Source organism: Hermetia illucens, chromosome 4 (genome assembly GCF_905115235.1).
Source record: "Hermetia illucens chromosome 4, iHerIll2.2.curated.20191125, whole genome shotgun sequence".
Classification (NCBI taxonomy): Eukaryota; Metazoa; Arthropoda; class Insecta; order Diptera; family Stratiomyidae; genus Hermetia; species Hermetia illucens.
Window position 1 is genome coordinate 33045168 of NC_051852.1, and position 25912 is coordinate 33071079.

At 42.2% G+C, this 25912-nt stretch overlaps 1 protein-coding gene and 1 long non-coding RNA gene across 2 annotated transcripts; one reads left to right on the top strand and one right to left on the bottom strand.

Moving 5' to 3' along the window:
• The first annotated feature begins 13665 nt into the window (after positions 1–13665).
• LOC119656259 lies at positions 13666–14275 on the top strand. The gene is made up of 3 exons (XR_005250028.1): positions 13666–13765; positions 13850–13923; positions 14066–14275. It is a non-coding gene; the product is annotated as an uncharacterized LOC119656259 (long non-coding RNA).
• Positions 14276–19715: 5440 nt separating this feature from the next.
• LOC119655221 lies at positions 19716–20455 on the bottom strand. The gene is made up of 2 exons (XM_038061000.1): positions 20235–20455; positions 19716–20175 (listed from the first exon to the last, which is right to left on the bottom strand). The coding sequence occupies exons 1-2, from the start codon at positions 20271–20273 to the stop codon at positions 19753–19755; spliced, it is 462 nt and encodes a 153-aa protein (XP_037916928.1). The 5' UTR covers positions 20274–20455; the 3' UTR covers positions 19716–19752.
• Positions 20456–25912: the final 5457 nt, after the last annotated feature.

Here is a 25912-nt window from a genome sequence, read left to right on the forward strand (position 1 = left end):
TGCTCTCCACTTCAGTGGAAAGCCTTCATTCAGCACTTTCACAGCGCGGTCAGTCGGAAAAGAGAATACCGGAACTCTCATAATGAGAAGAGCTGAAAACCTGACTAACGCCGGTCTGTCGGTGGCACTGTTGCCTGATTCTAACTGAAAGCATGAGAGGAAGGCTCGGCAGAAGGAAAATTCAACCGGAAAGGAAAGGGATAGACTGCAGGCTAAATGTTGACCATCAAAATCTTCTCTTCCGCCTCCACAGGGAAAATCGGAAAAAATAAAAACTGAAAACGTGAATGTAACTGGTCTAATCCGGTATGTGGAAAAGCGTCTACGCTGCCCAAACACCATGAACCAAGGCAGGTTTACAGCCGACAACAGAGGAAACTACTGTGCGAATGAGTACATTGGCTTTACAACAGTTCCAAGTGTGGTAATATTTAGAAAAATCGGTGGTAAGCGGAACTTTGGGCAAAAAGTGGGAACAAGCCGATATCCTCGGTAAAATCTACTGCAGACTTTTTAGATTACACTTATATCTACAAACATAAAGGCTAGGCATATGAACCTGCAGCATGCCAAAACCCATTCCTATCTGCTGGCAGCAAAGCTGGCAAAGTTGCAGGACTGCTTTTATACATTTCTGGTACAAGAGCCATGGATTCGATTCAACAAATTCTGTGGTATTGGATCATTAAAGGGAGCAAGGATCTTCTTCAATGAGAGATTCTCGAGACCGAGAGCCTGCGTCCTGATTTCAACATTGTCAGCAGCAAACATGCTGAGACTATTCTGTTCCCAATGTTCCCAGGAATCAGTTGCGTTCACCTTACAATAACAGGTGACAAGAGAAGAAAAGTTATAGTTGCCTCCGCTTACTTACCCTTGTATTTTCCACCGACGCATGAACTAAGGGATTTGGATCTGTTAGTGTGTGTGAAATCAAGTGGCCTTGAACTCTTAATAAGTTGTGAACAGCGTATTTGTTAGGGCAGTAGCAAATATAATCCTAGAGAGAGAAGCTATTTGATTTTATCACTTCAGCTGATCTGATGACCACGAACGTGGGATGCGTCCCTACGATTGTGAAGTAGTTCGAATTTCGAAGTAATTCAAATTTGTTACAGTTGACTCAAGACCGACGAGTGATAGAAGAAGTCCCACACTCCTATCACCGTTACTTTGAATTTAGTCTAACTATTGCAGGCGAAGAGGCTATAATACAAAGACGGAATCCTAGGAACTCGGATTGGATATAGTTCAATTTGAACTTCCTGGCGGAAGTGCGAGTGGAGGGTTAAAGTCAGACAAAAAGTTTTTGCTGTAAACTGCGTGTGTGCCTGGATATTACCACTGTCATGAGCAGAACATCCGACGCAGCTCTAAACGCATTACTTAATTTGCATCCCTTGGATATTCCCATATATATTGAAAGCACTGTTGCTCCTAAACTAATTCGCTTAGATTTATGGGGAAACAAAGGGCCTGAGGGGCACAGAACATTGGAAGAATTCTGCATCTGTTTAGTAGAAGATATGAAATTATCCTGAAACGTAAAGAAAACTGGGATATCCCAGAATAATGCGTAGCGTGATTTACAGAAGTCTGCTACGCTAAATTTTCAAAACCAGAACATGGTGCTGAGGCCGGAGTCTAGCTCTCGAGTAGAAACGAAAAAAGGCTTTCTCTTTGGGACAAAATGCAGTGGTTTTCCAGGCTGAAGTGTACGCGATCCTAAGGGTAGCAACCTAGGTGATTGACGAGCAGTCAACGGGGACCCGCATCGAGATGTGTAGTTATAGTCAAGCTGCACTGATGGCGTTCAGCAGTTCTTTGATCAATTCAAAAATTGTTCAGAAATGTCGAAACTGATTGAACTCTATTTCTAGATTCATTGCGGTGGAACTGCTCTGGATACCTGGTCACTATGGTGTAAAAGGAAATGGAATTTTGACTACCTTAACGAAATAGGGTTCAGTTTCCCCCAATGTCCAGAGTGGAATCAGCAATTGGAATGCCAGAAGGTTAAAGTCAGGCTAAGACTGTCTTCAGAAACTGAAAAAAACTTCCCATAATGCAGGTGGCAAAACTTAAATGCCAATAGACACACCAAACTTTTCCTGCTAAAACCTAACAAGCATACAGCAAAGTTTATTCTATCGAAGGAACAGGAAGATTTGCAGAAGCATGGTGGGCATTCTGCCTGGCAATTATTCACTAGCTAAACATATGTTCACAATAAGAATTGTACAAAATGATACGTGTCCATCCTGTAATGAGGAAGCCTAATCCACGGAACATTTTCTATGTGAATGCAATGCCTATGGACGTATCATACATCAGATCTTTGGTGCTGATATGCCCCAGTTGCATCGGGTAGCATCACATCCACTAACGGAAATCCTGCGGTACATAAACGAATTCGACATATTTCGTTAGATGGAGAGTCGAGTACAATGAGCCACTACGGTCTGGGTATTCAGAGGTCATACCTATCCCCCGCCTCAAATAGGACAAACAATACAAGAATATGTACTGCTCTCTAGTTGCGATTAGTTTAGCAAATATTGTTAGATTATATCTTCTCTTTTCCATTCAACTTTCTTGAGAATCTGTTAGTAATTACCGAAATGAAGGAGGGGATGGCAGATAAAAGTTGTACTTATTAGTGTCCTCAACCTTTCTTACAAAAATTAAGGAATTGTGTCTTCTTTGGTATCAGCCCTACCGCTCTTACCTGCAGCCCACCCAAAGTTATTCATTGCTTTGTGGATTTCACTAATGACTGCAATGTCAATATCCATCCATTGACTGCAAAAATGGAGCTTGTACTGCCTAAAAATGATTGAAAATTAAGATTGATAGAGTGGACATGAACGGCATTTTGCAATGTGCCTATTGTCATTCTCACTTGTCTCTTTTCAGAGTATATAGATCTGATATACTTTGACTATTTTTTTACAAAACGACCTCTCCCACTACAGCTTCTGCAGTGGTTTCACCTACTTACCTCGTACTCCTGACATGACAAAAAATCAGTGTTAGCTTTTCTCAAAGCCCGCAGGCTATCCATCCAAGTTTTGCTGTGCAGATCTGGGGTATTTTATTTACCTATTGTAGCCACAAACTCATTGCAACTACCAGTTTTCCGTCGTATGCATTTTCAATGCCTGTAGCAAAGTCTTCCAGTTTCAATAGAAAAAACTAACTCACTAGCTCTTTTTATAATGGTCGAGACTGCCTACTGAATATAGTAGTATAAAGAACAGTCTTCATTTTGCTTTACATAGTCAATGTACGCTATTTTGCAGTCCCTCCCAAATGCGAAAGTAATTACAATAGCATCTATACCTCCAAATTATATAATAACATAGCTCGCTCTTAACTTTTGGTAGCATATCTGCATAAGAAAGAGCACTATTTGCGGAGATTAGGCCAGCATCTGTTAAGACCTCTTTTCTACTCCCTTTTCAGTTTTGTTTGAGTAATATTCATTCTTGATAGGATAAGGACCTCCGAACTACTACAAGGAGTCCTCCATTTTTGAATCTCTTTTAGCAACATCGGATGAAAGTATTGAGAATGTTTCGGTATAGCACTCCTTTTTTAATAGCGCGTCGGTATCTGGTCATTTGAGGGCTTTCTGTTGGTCGATAAAGTCCTGTGTAGGTAGTTTAGTTTTCTTTATTGCCCAACCATGGATATTGGTGGGTGAAGTGAGGTTTGCATGGAGGTCTTCCGTGGATCGCACTCAGCCTTTTAAGGTTTTATATAAAACAAAACCGCATTAAAATCGGTTTACTGTCTGTCTGTCTGTCCATCATACGCATTTGGACGCATCTCGGAGACTAGCAGCGATTGGCACCAAATTTGGTGGAAAGGTGGGAACTATGAACGTTCACGCATACAGTGAGTTACATCCTTTTACGTCGAATTTAAGGGGAGGTCCCCATACATACAAAAGGGGGGTGTACATTTTTTTTCATCAAATATAGTCATGTGGGCTATCAAATGAAAGGTCTTGATTAGTACTTTCCGAAGCCAGGCTAAGTTTTGACATTGGTTGAAAAGGCGGAGGGTGCATATATTACGTGCTAGGTTCGTATGGGACAAATGCACACAAAACCTTTCATACGTGAAGCGTCCAGCTTCTGGTTTCCTGACTTGTTTTGCATTACATGTGGCCTGGAAGAGTCTTTCCCAAACTGGGGTTGCATAGTGGAAAATTAAGCATGCCGCTCTGGCTGCAAATACTCTACAAGCGGACGGTAGGCTTCATCAATTTGGTATGATCCTTGTCAAAGCCACTTCGTGGTACCTAGTATTTTATGGCAGGCTTGGATTTCATAGCGACGTTAAGAGCCGATTCGGTATGATATCTAGGCCAGAGGCTTTATTGGGCCCTATTCTACTACACATTTCCAGAAACTCTAGAAACGTTTCGGCCAGTGTTCTCCAATGATACGACGCGTACATAATGACAAAAGCTTGGAGCTTCTGGATAACAATGAAGTTCGTTTTTCGTGTGCAACTCTCATTTAACAACACAGAAAGAACACTAGCACAGAAAAATCTCAATTTGATCTTTAGTTTAGTTTAGTTAAATGGGGGGAACCGCAGCTCCGAGCACTCAGGCCATTATTAGGCCCATTGTACTATCCCCGTAAGTTGCCTATTCAATGGCTTCCCGCCTACGGTGTTCGCAGGCTTTAGCGAATCTGAGAACATTCTCAAGAGGCAGAGAGTGTGCAGATTCTTCATTGAAGAATTGATCTTAATGGTGAGATAACTGCATCTCCAGATTTGAGACAGGCAGAGAAAGCAGACCTCTAGCTATTAATGCGTCTTAGATATACAAACTGATAGATCCAGAATCATTTGGCCATGGTCCATGATTCGGTGATGGAACACACAGATGTCGTCAATGTAATTGAGATGTTTAAGGAAAGATATCATAGTCCATTGAATTCCTCCACATCCTCTAGACAATGCAGCATGAAGAACGTCACCGATAACAAGAAGAAATAATATCGATTACAGGATGCAACCCTGAAGGACTCCGCTTTAGACCCCAAAATCCCCTGAGATTTTACCCCGATGCAGCATTATATGCCGAGCTGATAGTAGCCATTACTTTCTCCGGAATGCCCCTCCTGCGTATAGCACTCCAGATACAGACCCTGTTCACACCATCGAAAGCTTTCTCGAAATCGATGAAGAGCACGTGCAGCAATGATCTAAACTCCGCGCACTGTTGCATTATGATCCGTTGGATATTGGTATGGTCAATTCAGGCAGATTCGGAGCGGAAACCAGCCTGCTCTATGTCGATCAGTTCCAGGATCTGTGTTCCAACAAAATGCTACCAATGACGAGGTGGTGAAAGTTGCAGAAATCCAAGAACCTTACACTATTATCGTTGTAGTCTCCAAGACCGTGTTTCCCCATTACATGCCCGAGCAAATTGTTATTAGACCCCACTATCGCATTCACCAATCACGATCACAATGTCACCTTCAGTAAGTCTCACCTAAACTGAGTTTAAGTGCTCGTAAAAAACATCCTTTTTATTTACTGGTTCAGAACAGAATTTTGGCTAAGAGTCTAAGAATGCTGTAAAAAAGACTTTTCATTGTGGGTTTGGTCTTCAAAGTTCTAGGACGCCTTTTTTTTTAATTCACACTGAAAGCGACGAAAAGTGAAGGAGTCCATGAAACAAGATACAGTTGCCAATTTCAAAACAATGTATCGCCATTGACCCTTTAGACAGTTAGCGAACAGTGTAACAATTAGATAAAGATTGGATATTGTCAATTAAGGGGGTCATCCCGTGTGTCGGGTTGGAGAAATCGATTTTTTTTGCATGAATTGTATCTATATACAGTGAAGAATATGCGGGCAAAGGGATTTTCCGATATTCCGAGTCGTTCAGAAATTACAGTGTTAAACAGGTAAGGAGTTGGCAGCCGCGACTAGAGTACTCGATGAGAAGGAGCATCGAATCTTTTTTTACCTGTTAGTTTTTTACCTGAGCCTTATAAATTCGAACACAGCTATAAATATAAAAAATGGAAAACCAATCAATTATCTAAACTTATTTGCTGTTTGGAATAAAAAACATAATCCAGTCTAGAGTGAGCACTGAAAGGCTTTCAAGCTATACTCAATTATATTTTGTAGTAAGTATTGTGCTGTTTGTGTGTTCAGTGATTTTTTTAAATGGATCATACGAAGGGAGATCGCTTTAACGTCCAATGTCATGCACTAAAAAACGAGTATTTCATGGGTATCGATACTTATCAGAGAAGAAAAAGGACTTCGCATCAACATCAGCAAAGTAACTTTTAGCAAGCATGAACATGGATGTGCCAATTGCGACAAGTTTTGTATATTGTATATTGGATTTTGCTGGAGTTTTCTCCGGTATTTCTGCAAATTTCTGCAAATAATAAAATAAACGTAGTAGTAAAAAAGGAAAGCGTAAGACATGTCGAGAAAAGCATGGGAACGCGGCTTAGAAATGCAAAGAAGAATCACAAAGGCATTGGTGGAAAAGGGGCCGGAAAACTTACTGATAAGGTAATTAACGACCTCACTACATTTTTTGGGCTAGCTATTCGTCGACACGCGAATTCGATAGAAGGAATGAAGCAAGAAACTTGGGCGGCTTTCTTCCAGAAATGTTCTACAGACGAAAATCCTCAGCATCAAAATTGTCCAGCAGGCGAGGACAGTTGGTGCAAATGGCGCAAAGCGGAAGCTAAAGGAGAACTGCATAGTTTCCACCACGAGAAGGCACCTTTGACTGAAGAAGTTCAAACAGTCATCAAACCAATCTACGAAGATTTGTCACGAGATGATCTCTTGAACAGATGTTTAGGAACAGAGACCTAAAATAACAATGAGTCGTTAAATGCATTGATCTGGACTTTCGCTCCTAAACACCCTCATTCTGGAGCCAAGGATGTAGAAATAGTCACTTTTCTGACTGTAATTATTTTCAATGAAGGACTAAATGGCATTCTCAAAATCCTAGTGACAATGGGATGTCAAGTTGGTCACATATGTCAGATTTATGCCGACCGCCGTAATGAAGCGCGAATTTGGCGGTCCGAACGAACGCTAAAAGAGCCAGAATTGAAACCAGAGAGCAACAATCGGCTTTACAAGACTTTTTTGAAGAAACGGAGGGTGTTCTCTATGGACCAGGTATGGCAGATTAATGGTGAGTTAAAATTTTACTGTTGATAATGGCATTTAAATTTTCAAATGCGTTTTTCTCGAAACTACATCTTGAAAATCGGCTGCCACCATAGCTCAAATTCCAAATTCTTTGAAATTTTCCCGACTTCTTTAATACATATTTCTACGGTCCGCAAACTAGGATAATTGCAATCGGACGGGTCTTTTTTTTTTTTATTCATTAAAAAAGCCGTAAAAAAACACCAAAATCCAAAAAATTAAGTTCAAAAGCCCACCAAAAATTTACCTTTTAATATTTTCTAATTATGCTAGTTTGCGGACCGTAGAATATTGTCCACTTTAAAACGCCGTTTAGTTTTTTTCTTCAGATGAACACAGCGTCCTCCAGCGTGGCAGCAGAAAAACACCTTTTTTTGGAGATGAATGCATAAATTGACACTTATTCCAAAAACTAGCTCCAATATCAAGCTGAAAAATTTATCACATATACTAAAGATATCAATAAACATATGGTGAAAAAATCACGTTTCTATCTTTATCCAGTTCTCCAAACTATTTTTTCAAAAAAGCCAAAAAACAGCCTTTACACGGGATGACTCCCTTAAGGAGTGAACGAATCTCGATATTCTGGAAAGAGGTAATCAGTTGCGCCACGAAGAAAGTTCCGTGTAACATCTGGTCAGAAATACAGGTGCCTTCTTCTGCCGTTCATACCGACATTAACAGTGTGTTTCTTCTGATTGCGAACTCAGAATTCGCACAACAAAATTTAGACGAGGAAGGAAAAGAGTTTTCCATCAAAAGAATTTTGGAACTTTTGAAAGGATTCGACAGTAATTGGATTGGAACTGTGATAGTTAACCGAAGAGTTGTCACATATTCAGGAAATACTGCTTGGTGAATGTTTATTGATAATCTGCATTGATTTTCTGACCAACGAACTCACGGTCCAGGCAAAAGCAAGAACTTTTTGTCCCTTAAAGTTCCATCCTATTTGGACATTTATTAACCACAGTAAATTCTGTTGATGCATATATCTGAAACTACATTTTATCCTCGTGAAGAGCGAACTGAAACATGTATATAGAATGGAAAATTGTTTGTGTTTCTATGATCTGTGGTGTTTTATAACAAAAGATAAATCCTTCCCCTTTTCCTTTTCCTCGGAATATTCATATAAGAGACAAAATCCTTAACTTGATTCATCCTTTATCGAAATGAAAATCCTAACAAACTACCTTTGATCAATTTCGGAATATTTCATCACATACAAAACACGGAAATATAACGAACGCCTTTTGTAGCTTTTCCAGTTTTAAGTAATTTTCCATTCGATTAAGTTTTGCATATCAAATCCTTCCCAAACACACAACTTCTCATCCTATATCCAACATTAAATATCCAAACCAATAGTCTGTTCCCATCATCAAGGAAAACTCACTGAAGCTCATTTCAGTTCAGGAGTTAATAATCAAATATCCTTCGAAACTGAAGCTCAAATGAATTTTCCCCGAAAATTTTCCAAGTTGCTCGCATTCAGTCCGTGAGGCATGCAAGCAGGCAAGCGAACAAGAAAATTCATTTGGGATGAGTCAGTAAGTCAAGCCAAGCCAGTCAGTCAGTCCTGGTGCCAGCCCAACCAAACCAAACAAACTAGTAGACGATGGAATCAGATAAAATTTTAACTTATAGAATTCCGCATATTTGCACACATCAGAAGCAGAATGCAAGGAGATCCTTCCCTTCAGCGCCCATCCACTATTTTCAGTCATGTTACAGCCTTTATGCTCGAACGGGGGATGCAACGCAAAGGGGAAGCATATTAAAATCAGAAAGCAGATTGAGGCAGTAGTTGGGGTTTTAGATTTTCAAATAAAGTCAAAATAGAAAATAAGGAATCTAGCGATATAGAGGGAGCCGTTCATTAGAAAAGCATAAGTTTGGGCCAATGATATAAAGGATACACTCGCTCGTCTTTAGATGCTTGTGCTGTTATTGATATGCTCCACGTATATATTTATACATAAGTACATGTATGGTAACCTCGTATCTAAAAATGACTTTCATCTCGCCCTGATTGCGTCAAAAAGTTCTACTTCAACTGAGCAACACCACGTGGCGGAGAAATACACGAGGAAGTTATACCAGAAAGCAAATACCACAAAAACTATTCTCATTTGAACCCATTAACACTTTCAACCCTGATGCTCTCAAATATCTAAGAAGTTACATATTGATTCTAAGCCAATATCATAATGACAATGTGCAAATATTAGATATGCACCTCCATGTGTAAGATTGCGGGAAAGTTATGAAATTAATATCTGAAGGAAACTATACTGATATGAGTTTATATTAAATGGCGGGAAAGTGTGAGGTATTACAAGATATTTTCAAAATCTTTGCTACGAATAAGAGATGTCACTTTTAATTTCACATGATTATTTTTTAACTAATAGGATCATACCATGCCGCTATCCAGTATAAAATCAAACTGCTAAAACGATAGTTGCAATAACCGATAATTAGCGCAGACTGCAGCAGGTGGAGTCGAAGTTGCACACAACCTGAATCCTTCCTTTCGGTACCTCAATCTGTTGTTGATGGGTGAGCGATTTCTTGGTCCTAAGTGTTCTACATGTTTTCAGAGCTAAATAGAAAACCTACACCCTTTGAATGGCGCACGTCGCACATTCTGTCATCGATAAAATTTCTTCTTACTATGGATCACATATTTGATACTGCCTTGCTCGGAAGACGTGGAGAAATTTAATAGACACAGACATCGGTCCACATATATGTTGACTACTCTGACAACTGTCACTTATAATAACATGCCGAGCCATTGCCCTTATCCAAATAAATGTTGGATAAAAGTAGAATTCTAGAATTTCTAAATCTACTGCCGTAAGACCAACATAAACTCAAAGCGATCCTGGCGATTCAACCCTGAGCGAAAGGGCAAACCGCCTCCCGGTAAACGGTCTTCGGGTAAACCACAACCACCGGATAGTGCCAGTGTTAGGGGGAAAGGATGGCCCAAGGTATCGGTGGCTAAGGGAAGACTCAAGCGGTAGCGGTTTTTTGACGATTCCAACTCTTCAGGCCAAAAGGCCGCAAAGAAAGCTCGGTCAGCAACGGACAAGTCTTCATTTGCAGGCAAGGGTATCAAAGCCAATGGATCCGTTGCGTATGACGCCTCGAATACACCCGGTTATTATATTGAGGAGCGTGAACAGCTTAGCAGGAAACTCATCTTAGCTGTAGGGACCGCATCCTCGTAAGACATTAAACGTCGTTTACCGTAAAATGTTACGACTAAACTTTGCCGACGAGAGCACGAATGATTGGCTCAGATAGTACTAATCCTCCCTTAACGATGTGTGGGAGAATGCACTACTGACCCAGAAGAGGATGTCTGAGCTGCAATCGATTAAAAAGTGCTTTCTCTGGGGAACACCTCCACCTGGATGCTCTCTTCTTTTTCTTCAGCCTTTGTCCCGTTCACAAGCGGGATCGGCTCGTCGTGATCGGTTTCGCCATTCGGCTCTATCGAATTCCTGATCTGAGTGCATCTGGGTGATCCATTACCGCAAAACGCCGTTCATTGTCTTTCATAGTGGGCCAACACTCAGAACCATAGAGGCAGACAGGGCGAACGATATGCAGCAGAATATTCAAATTACCGTCCGATCCGGTAACTTTCCCATACCATGAAGATTTTTTAACGCATTGTTGACAATCGTATTCGCGAAATCGTTCAAATAACTGTAAATCAAGCCGGATTTGTCAAAAACAGCGGAACTACTGATGCAATACACACTCCGCGGTTACTCAACACCGTGAAAAGCATCGCCTTCTTAACTTCCATTTCTGGATCTAGAGAAATCGTGTGACCGTGTGCCACACGAACTCATCTGATATGCTCTACGATAACACTTAGTGCCAGAAAAACTCGTGCGCTGAGTTCAGTTGCTCTACCACGATCCGAAAAGTAAAGCTCGAAGTGTGGTGGGTATATCGCAACCGCTTCGGGTCTCTGCTGGTGTTCATCAAGGAAACGCCCTCTCACCACTCTTCTTTTTTCCTGTTATGGACATAGTTACACGGGACATCTAACGTCCAGCGCCCTACACACTGCCTTATGCAGATGATGTTTTCCTAGCAAAAATGATCCCGAGTCCAAAAATGGAATGATCGCCTCATGCAACACGGTCTCAGATTGAATCTAAACAAAACTGAAATTTTTACGACCGATCCCCACGAAAAATGTACAATCACTGCCAGCGGCAGTGATGTGCCCAGAACTGGACTATTTAAATACCTCGGGTCAACGCTATCAACCAGTGAAGAACTACGTTATGAAATTGCTTCACGCATTAACGCAATCTGGATGAAGTGGCGTTCAAAAGCTGGTGTTCTTTGTGATCGACGTATCAACGAACGTCTCAAATCTAAAATTTTCCGCAATGTCGTCCGTCCTGTCGCCCTCTATGGTTCTGAGTGTTGGCCGACTATAAAACACAAGGAACGGCGTCTTGCGGTAATGGAGGCGAAAATGTTGCGTTGGACACGTTTTGATTACATCCGAAATGAGAACTGAAAAAATTGCGAGAGAGACGTCTTCGATGGTCTAGTCACGCAATTTGTGCAAACGAGAATTCACTTACCAAGATTGGTCTGAACATCCAAGTGGATGTTAAACGACCAAAAGGCAGGCCGAAACAACGGTGGCTTGATACGCTGGATGGGGATTTAAAAGCCTCGAGATTGCACCCAGATCAGGCATTCGATAGAGCCAAATGGCGAAAACGATCACGACCAGCCGACCCCGCTTATGAACGGGACAAAAGCTGAAGGAGAAGGGCAGCCTTGGGGCATTATAGAGGTTTTCGGTGCCGTGTGCTATGTTTTAAGCATCCCATTGAACTGCGGCTGGTACGGGGTTGTCCTTTCGGAATTCGGCCGGAATGTATGCCTTGGTCCCCTGTCTGAGGTCTTGCAGTATATACTAGGCGTTGAGTCAAAGATGGGAAAATCCCTAAATGCGTATTTGGAGTTGGTCCTGAAGATCCGCGTTCTTCTGGTCCTCTGCGATTGCCGGAAAATCAACTGTCGCTGGGATCTTAACCTCTGCAACACGTAACAAAGTGTCGGTAACTACTTCATCTTATCCAGGCACATGTTGAATGTGAGAAGTAAACTAGCTGTTCGCATAGTATTGCTGGCGGGGGAGGGATACTTCTCAAAGCCATCTTACCTCGCGTAACCCCTGTATTTACAGCCTATATCGTTCAAATTCTCGCTGAAACTTCGACGTCGCCGTCGAGAAGCGTTGGCTTATTCCATTGCTAGCCCTCTATCGCCTTTAAATGCCGTTTACGACTAGCAGGGGTACTTTGCATGAATGGCAATGATAGTATTTGAATTAATCGTAGAACGCATAAAAGAGCACCTCAAAAGCTTGATCAAGGAGGATCAGCTGGGTTCGAGCCTTGTCAACCTATAGAAGACATAATAATCCCGCCGAATCATCATTGTTCAAAGTTATTAGGTCTTCGACGCCATCAACAGGGAGTCTTTCTGAAGTGTTCTAAGTTCAGGGGACCTTCCGCAAAATTTATGATCATTATGAGAGCTCCATATGACGAAGCAGTGGCCTTCCTGCATTAACGTATTCCAGAAGAATTTTGAGTTCAAAGCGAAGGCCTCATCATGCTGGAGGACATGACCGGTTTCAATGAACGACGTGATCTTTCTAGAAGCGCCATTCTGCCATGGCTTCTATTTGCTGTTTTACCGAGTCATGGATCTTTCTCAAAATAACTTGGATTTGGAGAAAGCGGCAAATAGAATATGACCAGGACAGGGAAGTCAATGATATCATACGGGTAGTGCAAGCTTCTCAGAAAGTCTTGGTAAGTACTGAAGCACATTGCCAAGGAACAACTGCAGCAACACGTGGGCGTGTGTGACTCACTATGACACATAGACGATTTGGGATATAATTAAATGGCTTCTAAATTTAAAATCGACTGCAAGGCCAAGTATAATAGATCGAAGTGCCTGTGAATACGTTACTAAGCAGAACAACGAGTTTATTGCATTCAGCATTAGAGCTGCTCAATTTCTAATTAAGTAAGTAATCAATGCTTGGACTTAATTAGGTTATTCTCTATATTTCGATATGTATATTGCATTTATTTATCAAACCGCACCTTGTTACTTCTTTTTCAGGTAACGTCGCCTTAGAACTATCCAATCTCACAACTCACTTAAAAAAATGCAATGAGATCATCCGCTTCCCTTAACTAACAGTCGCCATCAGATTGAGAGAGTTTTAATAGATTTTTCACACGCCTGTACTATTCCAAATTAAGTGATTCCAACCTACACATTCTATCAGATAAGGTGTTAATTTTGCTCTAGAAATGCACAAACCTCACATATAAATTCTCCTCGCAACAGTGCCTCCTATCCAATCACCCCATGATGCGAATAAAGCATTCAATGCCTGCCCTTTTCGAATCACGTAACACATTGTTGTCACATACGAGAAGGTCCTTTCCAGGTGAGTTAAACATTTCCAGTGAGCAGCAATTTGAATGAAATAATATCTAATTAAATGACATACCCTGAATTCTTGCTTCCTCAGCCCGAATTTTGCGTGAATCAGTGATTTCATGAATCCCCCATTTATATTCTATTAGATCGGCCGAGATAGTCCAGGTAAAAACTATTCCACACCTTTTTTAATAACAATTATACTCCCTGTAATTGCGATCGTACGTTCTGTCGCATACCCTGGGAATGTGGAGGCCAGCACCGCCAGGGGAACTCCCTACAGTTGTTTGTCTTTTTTTCATTACAGATTCGTGATAACTGAAATAATTAGTGGTGATACAGATGATGGTGTAAAATGTGATTATCAGAGGAGAAAGTTCATTGGGGGCAGCGAGTTACGACCCGCTGTGTGATTGTTGTAAATAAAAACATTTGTACGACTTTTTTATGTTAACGTGATTACGTATTTACAAAGTCATTCCATATGCTACGATTATAAATACAATTTTCAAAGGAATCCGTGGTCAAAACTAATGATAAGAAGATTGAACTCTTTGAGGCTACATTTTGTAGGGCAGAGCCTCGGTATGTAGAGAATATTCGGAATGAAAACAACATTTTTTCGAAAATTTCCATCCGAATTTAAACAAACAATTAAGCAATCAAAATATTGAAAGAAGTGGCAGATACCAATCCCAGAAAAGATCATTGAGAGAAGGGTCAGCACCATCTCTCCAAATTTCCTTAAATCAGTTCTCTAATTTATAGTTTTGCACTGGACGAAAATTATTACTTTACCAGAATTTCTTAATCGAATTTAGGTTTTGGAGGGGTGCAGAAGAGAATACGAAGAATAGGTAGGCTTCTGATATCACCCTACTCAAAGTACTAACTTGAGTTACGGACAAGGTGAAAATGAGTTCGGGTCGATTAACTAATGTTCAGATATGGTACAATGCTCCCATCGATTGGTCGTTGTTTTGGGTCCTTGTCCTCGGCCTCGTTTCTACTAACTATTCATTGCATAAATGGTAAAACCGCTTCAGAATCAACGATACTCTATTCCTTGTTCCTCTAAGAAAGGGGCCGAAGACAGCGCGAACCCCTAGACATGTATTTGTTACCTTATAACAAGGACTTGGAACGCCAGATTGGAAAGATCGCCATATTAGACAGATCGCAGGCAGCTGGCACCTCAAATAACTTAACCTCAGTTCCATCGCAGCATACCACGTGCGGTCCTGGTACCGATATCTCCGTTTGACCTTCGAAACGCCTGCTCAACCCACGCCAACAGCTCTACTGTCAAACCGTATCTCCACCTCCTGAAAAACTACAGACGGAAAGGGGTGAAGGCGATTCTCACGCGCTTAAAAATGGGTCAAATTGTACTTACTGGTCCTCCAGGTTGGGGATTGGATAAGGCCAACAATCTTACACGCAAAATTAAAGTTACGGAGCGACTTGAGGAACCGCGGGTTAGATTGACAACACAACAATGAACCCGGCAAAGAAAACGGACTAACAATTTGCGCATCTTCTCATAGAACGTGCGCTCCCTGTACAGAATAGTAGCTAGCCGATACCCTGTCCCAATATAAAACTTTTGTAACAGCATTACTAGAGATTCGCTGGTTTCCTGGAGACGAGTCACTACACCACATATTATAGGGGTCATTCACTAAACTATGTGCTCGGAGTAGATTTCCTAGTCAGCTAAAAAATGAAACCTGCTGTTAACGGGTTTCAAAATATAAGCGAAAGACCATGCACCTGCGTCTGTAAGGCAATCCTCATTACCACTCATACCCCTACAGAGGACACTGGGGAAAGATATTTTCTATGAGACAATAGAACTGACCCTAAAAGCCTGCCCCAGTTATGAAATCAAAATCATGCTTGGAAAATTTAACTTCCAGGTATTCAGGCAATCCGTCGACTCCTGTAACTTACATATAGTCAATACTGATAACGGACTCTGGACTATTCAGTTAGCAGTATCGCGCGGAATGGTTGTTGAAAGTATCTGATTTGCGCGGAAAACATCCACAGACTAACATTGGCCTTTTTCAACTAAACTGACCACGTTTTTACTGAGCCACCACCTGTCAGCCTTGATGAATGTTAGAACCTCTATGAGGCCAACATAGAATCGAATCATTATGTCGTTGAGATTGCCTGAATTCCAATATCACCTAGAATCCCTCCTAACAATCAGCTGAGATTGAATGCCGGGACCATCCATAACAATGTCCTGCGGAACGACTGATTTGACGATGAGTGAACGCTAGCCCATACCGGACAATGCTGTACTTTAAAAGAGCGCGAGAACGTACAGAGACCTATAACGATCTTCGTCCCGATAAGAAGCGACTTCACATACAGTAAAAGCAAGCTAGAACTCGAAAAACACAGGGAGTAACCGCACCAAGAAATTTTAGTAATAAGTCAGCAGGACGAAGCCTTATACAACTCGATGTTGAACCTGTCGAGAAAAAAAAGGAAATCTGATTTCCAAACGTGTGAGCATATTGAAATTACGGTTTGAGAAATTTGACGCTGCTTCACAAATAAACTTTTAGCGAGCTTTAGGTTGCGCCAACTAAAAATGGTGTACAAATTCTGCCACCGTCGGCGTTGGCTGGAATTACAGTCAAAGTGGTTAAATATTGAGGCGATCAACTACATCAGTCGGTTCACCAACTGATGCTCAAGCTGTGGGACATCCAATCAATGCCTGACGACTGACAACGAAGCACTGTCTGCCCCATACATAAAAGGAGGATATCACACGGTGCAGCACTTATAGAGGTATCACGCAGCTGAGTACCATTTACAAGATATGGAATATGGACAACAGTTGCACCATCTGTTCATCGACTTTAAAGCCGCCTATGATAGCATAGCCAGGGTAAAACTGTACACATGAGAGAATTCGGTATCCCGACGAAATTAATAAGACTAACTAGGCTGACCCTGACCAATGTGCGAGGCCAGATAAAAGCAGGAGGATAACTCTCGAGACCATTCGACAGCAACAACGGTCTTAGACAAGGAATGCCCTATCATGCATCCTCTTTAACCTGGCGCAGGAGAAAGTGACCCGCCATGCTTTGTTAATGCGGTAGGCACCAACCTCTAAAAGTCTACCCAACTACTGCACTATCCTGACAATATTGACATCATGGGAAGTACAAACCGAAATGTTCAATTTACCTTCATCCATATCAAGCAAGCGGCGGTTGGCACGAAATCTCGGGAATCATATTCATGAAGGCAAGACAAAGTACATGGTGGCAACGTCAGCAGCAAAAGCCAAATAACAACAGCATCAAATCGCACTGGTTAAACGAGAAGAATAAAGATGGGAGGCATCAACTTTGAGACCGTTAATGATTCCTCCTCTCTAGGGTCAAAAATCATAACCAAGAACAGCTACGACGATGAAATCCGTCTACACTTGCATGTGGCGAATAGAACCTATTTCAGCTTACAAATCCAGTTTCGCTCGAAGCGTCTCAAAATATGGTGAAAGCCCTTACTGTGCAAGGCAATGATCGTGCCAGTCCTCATATATTCCTTCTTAGTAAGAAACATTGCTAACCTTTGGCCGCGTTTGATAGGAGAATCCTTCGAAGAATTTTTAGCCCCCTACATGAGGATGGACTATTTCACACCCTACATAACGAAGAAATCTATGGGCGATACAATGACCGACCGATTGAAGATAAAATCTTGTTGAATAGGCTGCTGTGGGCGGGTCACCTAATTAGTATGGGTGAGAATGATCCTGTCCGGAAAGTCTACAAAAGCAATACCAATGGTAGAAACGAAAACAGGCAGACCCTATATCAGCGGTTGGGCAGACCAGGAATCCAAATATCAGAGATATCGAATTGGTGATGGAGCGATGGAGCAGACCAGGAAGCCAGATGGCTATTAGAGATGTCGAATTGGTGAACCTCGGCACAAAAACCGGGATGTCAGGAGTTCTTTACTAAGGCAGGCCTAGACCGGATACCGGTTGTGATGTATCCCCTGATATTGAGAATTCAGTAAAAAAAAGCGAAATTCGATCTACCAGTTCCGGATGAGGATTCGTCCTTCAAAATAGCATATAGGAGATATGGCAACCAGGAATATTGGGGAAAATGAAAAAATCTTTTGAAAGACCTTAAAAGCTGGTATCTCCCCCGGGCTTATGATTTAGGCAAATGGACTATAATTGATTTCTGGAATGTGCGCGCTCTTCTCAACAACGATAGGGAGGGTCCTTCCCCAACTTTCGCGAGAATTCCAACATATAAACTGAATATTCCCAGCGTAAGCGGGGTAAGACCGCGAAACTCTGGAGAATACTGTTCCCCTGCTAGCAGCAATGCGCTTTTGTACTATGGATAGCCGAGTCGTAGCAGACGCGAATTCGATGTCGGGGTGCTTCTGACGGCTACTGCAATGTGTGCTCTCTTGCTCTAGGAACCGGTTTCTAACAGACTTCTTGTTGCAAGGTTCCGGTCCAGGTTAAGGAGCATCACAATTGCACAATGCTACCCACCGACGGAGACTTCCGATATAGTGAGGAAGGATGTGATCAGGTACAATGTGACAATATCTTGCTCAAGCATGTGACGCGGAAGCACGGTCTTGGCGACCGTAATGGTGGAAACTTCGTGGCTTTGCACAACTTCCTCCGCCTCACCAGCGGTGGCATGTTCTTAGAGCACGAAGCCTTCCATAAGGTCAGTTGGGTTTCAATTGACTGATGCCATACCAGCAACCAGATCGGCCACTTCGCGATCAGCAGTAGATTTAGGATTTGTCTTCTTGATATGCGTAACAAGAAAGAGATCATCATCTGATGGTCGCTCACGTTCGCTTCCGTATTGCGTCCGCCATTTCTCCCATGGATGGGAAGTTGCGACCCCCAAGTTATACACCGACCGCTTGTATGATCCAGCTGTCATTCGGCAGTGAGAGAGCTAACTTGCTGATCGGAAGTCAGATATAACCCGCCTGAGAGCATTGGGCCGCCATGCGATCCCGAGTGCAGTACGTCTCGAAGGGACGTCAGAAGATTTGGCTCACTGCAGGATCGTTGAAGAACTTCAACGAATAGAAGGGATTAAGGGCTCCACTGACCGCTGCGAGTGGTGGTGGGAGTGAGGCGCTCGAACTCCGATACCGAACAAAATTCGGAAGAAGAGCATCGAAGGCGTCGATCAGTTTGTATATATAGGAAGCGTGGTTTTTGCCGAGGGCGGCACCGAACTGGATGTTGCCCAACGCGTTAGGAGCTCTGTTGTTGCGCTGTCTAAAAACTGAAAATGCAGTTATCTAATATAATACCAGGATCAGGTTAAGACTTTCCTATGCTAGTGTTCTTTCTGCGTTGTTGTTTGGAAAAAGCACATGGAAAGTGAACACCTCTGTTATTCAAAAGTTCCAAGCTTTGTTCAATACCTGCCTGCGTCATGTCATCGGAGTGCGCTGGCCTGATACTATCTTAAACGTACAACTTGATCGGCGAACAGGCCTGGCACTCGTATGCGATGTGATAGGAAGACGGAAGTGGCAGTGGATAGCTCACACATAAAAGAGGGGCGACAATTGCATTGGAGCTATGTGCTAGTTGGGTGTCTGGGAATGGAGTATATTGGGGAAAAATTGAGGGGGGATCTTTTGGAAAACTTTAAGAGAGGATGTCTTCGATAATATTAAGAATTGGGTGAAAAGGGTGGATCAATTTTTTTAGGGGAGGATTTGACCTATTAGGGGAGGATTTGACTTATACAGTTTGTGGAGTCTGGGGGAGGGGAGAGAAATGTTATGTGATTCATCTAAAGACCTTGTTGCGTTTCAACCGTTTGAACTTACCATAAGTAAGTCATAATCCCTATTGCAAAACTACGAGACAGTGGCTATTTTTCGCAAACCCAAAACCGTATTGAAACAAAAGGTGTTTTGAAAAGCTACTAATTTTATTGTGTCGCTAATTCATTTCGCATGTTGTCCAGTTGCAGTAGACTCATTCCCACAACTACATCCTGCTTTCCTTCTTATAAGCTTTTTATCCCACAAACATTTGATACTTCTGCCGGCCCAAACATAATAAGAAACATCGAATATTGGCACAAAACACTTTTCCAAATCGTCCTTGTTCACGTCGTAACCAAGCGCATGGAATACCTCATATACCCGATCTATATTAGCATCCATTGTACCCATCTCCCATAATTCTGATTTTTCACCCATACAATAAATATAACGGTTGAGTTCATCATTCAAGGGAAATTCGGCACCAAATGCGTCTTGCATGACTAAATCTAAATTCGATTTTGATAGGTTAGCCTCTTTGATGCATTCTTTACGATCCTTGCAAATTTCTTCACGATTTTTTGGAACCCAGGTGCCAAATACCTATTAAAAATGGATAATGATGACATGTATCTTAGCAAGTAATCTATAAAAAAACGTACCACACAAAGAAGGAACGACAAACCAAAGAGAGACCTCATTTGGAAATTGTTTGTTTTACCCGTAGAATGCAATTATCCTTTTCCTAATAAATTTAAACAAATATCTAATAAACTGCGTAAAAGTACATAAAAATATAAAAACTCAAAATTTTTTAACATTGAATCTGATCTGACAATTTATTCATGACTTGTTAATATTAATAAATTTTTGACAATAAAAAAGACACACCGGCCTTCTGGGATACTATTGTAGCTGACAAAGTTAGGTGAGCTGCCAATATATAGAGATTATAGTATAGCATGCATATTCCGCCCTTAGGGATTGTAATCAGACTGTGCGAAAAATTACGCTTTCTGGATCACTCCTTTCACTGCTGTCACTTAGATAACGATACACTCCTTTCGATGTTCTTCACATACTGATTAGATTCGAGCTTAACATTATTGATATCATCGACCAGGATGTCGATCTGTATGACTCCAGCAATGACACAAGCCACTTCATCAGAAACGGTCCTAATACCAATTTCATGTAGATTACTCGCTTCAGCATTTTCCCTGTAGCACAAACAATTTAAAAAATATATGGGGCGGCACGATATTTTCCAGCTATAGGTAACAGCTGTAGCTTGCGGCACTAGCTTCTGGTGCTTACATGACACTGGAAATATTAAACATGCCTCGAACAGGTTCACAAATATGTCCTCCGCCGTAGACTTAATTACCATATTCAGATCTTTTCTCAGTACCCTGTCCAAACACAATGCTTTATCACTGAATCTCATCCCATGACAAATTTCCAACCGTTTTAGTCTACATCAAGAGGAGGTGCCTGCACGCACTTCTATCCTCCTGTGAGAGCAATCCCAGAATAATCTTCAACAGGATATCAAGACGTGTGATTTGCGACGATGATCCCCTTTTGAGTCTCACCATTGCATTGCAACTGTGGAGGCATTTTGTTCGCCGCTTCGTTCCCAGTTCCACTTTGTTTTCACTTTTACACATTGTGCACCCAATGTAGACTATTCCGACGTCCAGAAGCTAGTAAGTAGCGTCTACCATAAACTGTGTAGTCGGCGTCTGTGTACTACTATGCCCCTTCCTTCAATCCCCTTCAGATTGCTGCTTTAAATATGAACTCGTCTCGACGTTTGCACTATTTTGAAGTCTTAAACTGTTGAGAAAGCATTGCAACGTTCTCCATAAGCGAATTTTTTCGATCCGGATGCTAAAACTCTCATCATTGCTCCTCTTGGCTTTTTTCTTTTTCGTGTCCCTGCTTTCAGTAACGATTATATCGAAGCCAATCCACAATTTCGTCCTCTGTTTCTTACTACTGTTTGGTTCAACCTTAGTTCACCGTCATGTACATTTAGTTTAGACTCCTTCAAGCTTGCTTATACCTGTATTTTGGCCACTGCTTTCCACCTACCTTAGGTCCCCTTTCTCGGAAGTTATGCTCTCGCAATGCCCTAAAGTCATACACGCTACCTGATGACGGACAAGATTTTGTCGTTGCGGATAATAAAGTGGTACTGTTTCCCAATTCACTGCACAATCACATGGCCATATTCAAGGACACGCTCGACGAATCCTTGGTGCAGGTTGTTAGGTGGAAGCTTACAAACCGAAGTATACTCACCTGCCGAAAACCTAGAAGAGAGATCCTTCAAGTTAATCGTTCAGTTCAAGTTAGTATTCAGTTCATCCCTACTTGGAGGTTATTACCCTCTACCTACGTCAAAATAGCCGTTATTTGTCACAGAGAAGTTGAACCAGATTTCATCAGCCAACAAGCCTTTCGGATCGCCAAGATATCCACCTGGAGCACTCTGGCCCATCCTGGAAAACTATACGATTTAGATATATTGTGAGCATCTGAGAAAACTTTCGCCCTAATTTCACAGTCCCGTCAGCGAAAATACGGTGCCATCAAACCAATTTTAGCTAAATATATGCAAAGTCCAAATTCAAATGCTATAGTAATTATCTCGTGAGAAGCTGTCCTTAAATGGATGTCGAGAATACGCTCTAGTGTTTCCAGCACAAAGAAAGTAAGATTAATCAACGAATTCATGAGTACAATTCGAATCTGACTGATCCACAGTTACTGCAGGGCAGTCTCACCCCACTGCTTCTGCAGGAAAGCTGGTATTAAGCCATCTGGATCAGGAGATGTATATGGTGAAATGCTGTTCATTTCACAGCTTTCCTTCGAGCTTACTGATCCTATGTTTCTTGAAGACTGATGATGCGCAGTCTTAAAGTGGACTTTATACTCAACATCGCTGGCGCTCAGTTAACCTGGTTGCTCTAGATTCTTACCGGATGAGTCCGACTGATTTTGCGAGATAAGGGTCTTCAAAATTGATTTACCTCGCGTTTCCAAAAGTCTCAACCTTTAACTCTAATTAATTGAATGAGGAGAGGATAATAGGAATTGTGGAAAGTCTGGTTCTAATAACCCGACTTAACTTCCAGTAGCCAGGGTCTCGGAACGGTTTGAGAAACTGATGCAACGTGAATCTAAGAATATTCTTCAGAGACAGAAAATGTGCGTTGAAGAAAACCTTACCAAGGTATCTTCGTCTGAGGTCTGAGGAGGCCAGGCAGCTGCACACGAAGTGCAGGGGGTCACTTCCTCCTCCTCACATTGGCTGCATATGGCCGAGACCACCACTCCGATTTTCTTCATGTGGTAGTTGAAGGGGCAGTGCCCCGTTAAAGGCCCTACTAGGGTTTGCATGTCCCACTTTTTAAGGGATAACCAAAGTGCTGCCCCGAGTGAATCCTTGCCATTTCCCCCTACAGAGTAGACTTAACAGTAGATGGCTGGATGCCGAAAGCTGGTCCTGGCCCCACCATTGAAGATTTAGAATCTTGGTGGGCCAGTCTGTCCGCTTCCCCATTGCACGCAAACTGGCTTGATATATCATTGCGGCTTGGTGCTGATAATGCTGCCCAACTATCGGAACAGATTCCAGTGGTGCAACCCCTCCGTATTTGCCGCAAATATTCTTCCGCTGCCAATAAAATGGCATATATCTCCGCCTGGAATATGATCTTCATCTTTTCAGAAGGTCGAACCAGTTCAATAATTGAATTTCCCGAGAACACCGGTACGCCCGGTGCGTTTTTCATGACTGACCCGTCGGCGGAGATTATTAAATTTGTAATCGCAAAAGACTCGTGGCCATTTATACCATTCTTCTCTTTTGGTAATTACGACGGAGTATGTCTTTTCGAATACGAATCTAGAAACCATATGATAGGCGGGCATCAGAGCCACCTGATATTTGCGGAAAAATTTTCAGGTGGACACATGACTGTATGAATAGTCGCCTTTCCACGCGCCAATGGTATCAAGCATATATGCGTAGTTAGCTGTTTTCCGCATCACCTCCAAGTGGATTAGCGGTAGATTTAGAATAGCTTCGAGTACCGCGATCGGCGTACTACTCATTGTTCCAATAATACTTAGGCCGCCAAACCTTTGAATTTGCGTCACCAGCTTTCTGCTGTTAGCAAAGTTCAGTCTCGGCCATCAGACAATGTATGCATACATCAAATACAGTGTATCCATTTTCGTAAAAGTCCCCAGGTCTTACCTATTGCAGCTCTGCAGCACCAGGCCAATCGGCAGGATTTCTGGTATTGTTCTAGGATATGGTGCTTCCACGTTAACTTGTTTGTACCAACTGGATTTCCGCCCCTGCTAAGGTGAATAGCGTGTAGCTACCCCATCTGACTTTCCTAGTGAGCCTAACTAGTCTAGTCTTCCTAGCGTTCACTGCGAGTACATTATACAGGCACCAACTGTGGATTACATACAGTTTTGCATTCATTTGCCCATAATTATTACGACTAGATTGTCGGCAAATGCTTGTGCGAAAACCTTTATGTCCTCCTGGGAGCAGTAGCAAGGTGCCCATTACTAGGAGCCATAATAGAGGAGAGAGAACCCCTAAGATGCCATGCTTCAATAAACTTCTTTCCGACCTATATGTGATCCTTCTGCACTCTAGCATGTGAAGGATCAAACTGATTAACAGCGGATCGACTCCATCCTGTCTTGCGTTAAAAATCACGGCAAATGAGCCATAAATAATGTCAACGAACGCGTATTTTTTATCGGACATCGCCTTTTCAATTTTTTCCGTTAGCTCATCGAGTGCTGTCTCCGTGGATTTGCCTTCTGGTATGCATGTTGTCTACAGTAAATTGGCCACCTAAGGAAATATATATCCTTTATTAACCGATCTGCTAGTCGTGGATTATGTTCATAACAATAGAATTGGTTCAATTACTTACTTTCTTTCTTACATATTTCCCATCCAAAAGGCAGGGGTATTGCTAGATCTATTGCGGTTGACCCCCATTCTCTATTTTCGTATCCAAAAAATGTAAATTGGGAGGCGACCAGTTATACCAAGTGGTTCATCAACTTGTGCTCAAGGTATCGGACAGCGAATCAATGCCTAACGATTGGCAACGATCCATTATCTGTCTCATACATAATACAGTGCAGCAATTATCGAGGTATCACGTTGTTGAGTATCATCTATAAGATATTCACCGCTATATTGCTAGGCCGGATAGCCCCACACGCCCAAAACATCATTGGCCCATACCAAAAAGGCTTGACTCCAGGCAAATCAGCAACAGATTAGATTTTCATCGACTTTAAAGCCGCCTATAACAGCATTTTTTTTTTGGGATAGGCTAGATGACTACATTTACGCACACAATGTTGGACTCCCGATTCAGTACGTCGTCGAAATACCAACTAAACACCTCTCCATCGTCAGAGAGCTAGCCTGGAACCGTTTGTCACATTACTTCGGGGCTATGACAGCATAGTCAGGGTAAAACTGTACACGGCGATGAGAGAATTCGGTATCCCATCGAAATTGATAGGACTGACTAGGCTGACCCTGACCAATGTGCGAGGCCAGATAAAAGCAGCAGGATCACTCTCAAGACCATTCGATCAATCACAACAACGGTCTAAGACAAGGGGATGCCCTATCATGCGTCCTCTTTAACCTGGCCCTCGAGAAAGTTATCCGTGATGCTGAGGTAAATGCAAGAGGTACGATCCTCTTTAAGTCCACCCAACTACTGGCCTTTGCTGACGATATCGACATCATGGAAAGAACGACCCGAGACGTACAAACTGCCTTCGTCCAGATCGAGCAGGCGGCGATTGGCGCGAGATCTTGGGCTGCACATCAATGAAGACAAAATATATGATGGCAACGTCAACACCAAAAACATCAAACCGCACTCGTCAAACGGGAAAAATAAAGGTAGCAGACTCATCTTTGAGATCGTTGATAATTTCTCCTATCTAGGGTCGAAAATCACAACCGATAACAGCTACGATGATGAAATCCGCGCACGGTTGTTGCCTCCCAACAGAGCCTATTTCAGGTTACAAAAACTGTTCCGCTCGAAACGTCTCATCATAGGGTCAAAGCTCTTACTGTACAAAACAATGATCTTGCCAGTCCTCATGTATACCTCGGAGACTTGGGTTCTTAGCAAGAAGAATTGCGAACTCTTGGCCGCATTCGAGTGAAGAATCCTCCGAAGAATTTTTGGCCACCTACATGAGGATGGACGATTCCGTAGCCTTCATAACGACGAAATCTATGAACGATACCATGACCGTC

Excerpts from the sequence above, each read along its gene's own strand:
- LOC119655221 (XM_038061000.1), bottom strand. The coding sequence starts at position 20,273 with ATGAGGTCTCTCTTTGGTTTGTCGTTCCTTCTTTGTGTG. Across the intron at positions 20,176-20,234 it reads TGTCGTTCCTTCTTTGTGTG|GTATTTGGCACCTGGGTTCC; the intron begins GTACGTTTTTTT and ends CATTTTTAATAG.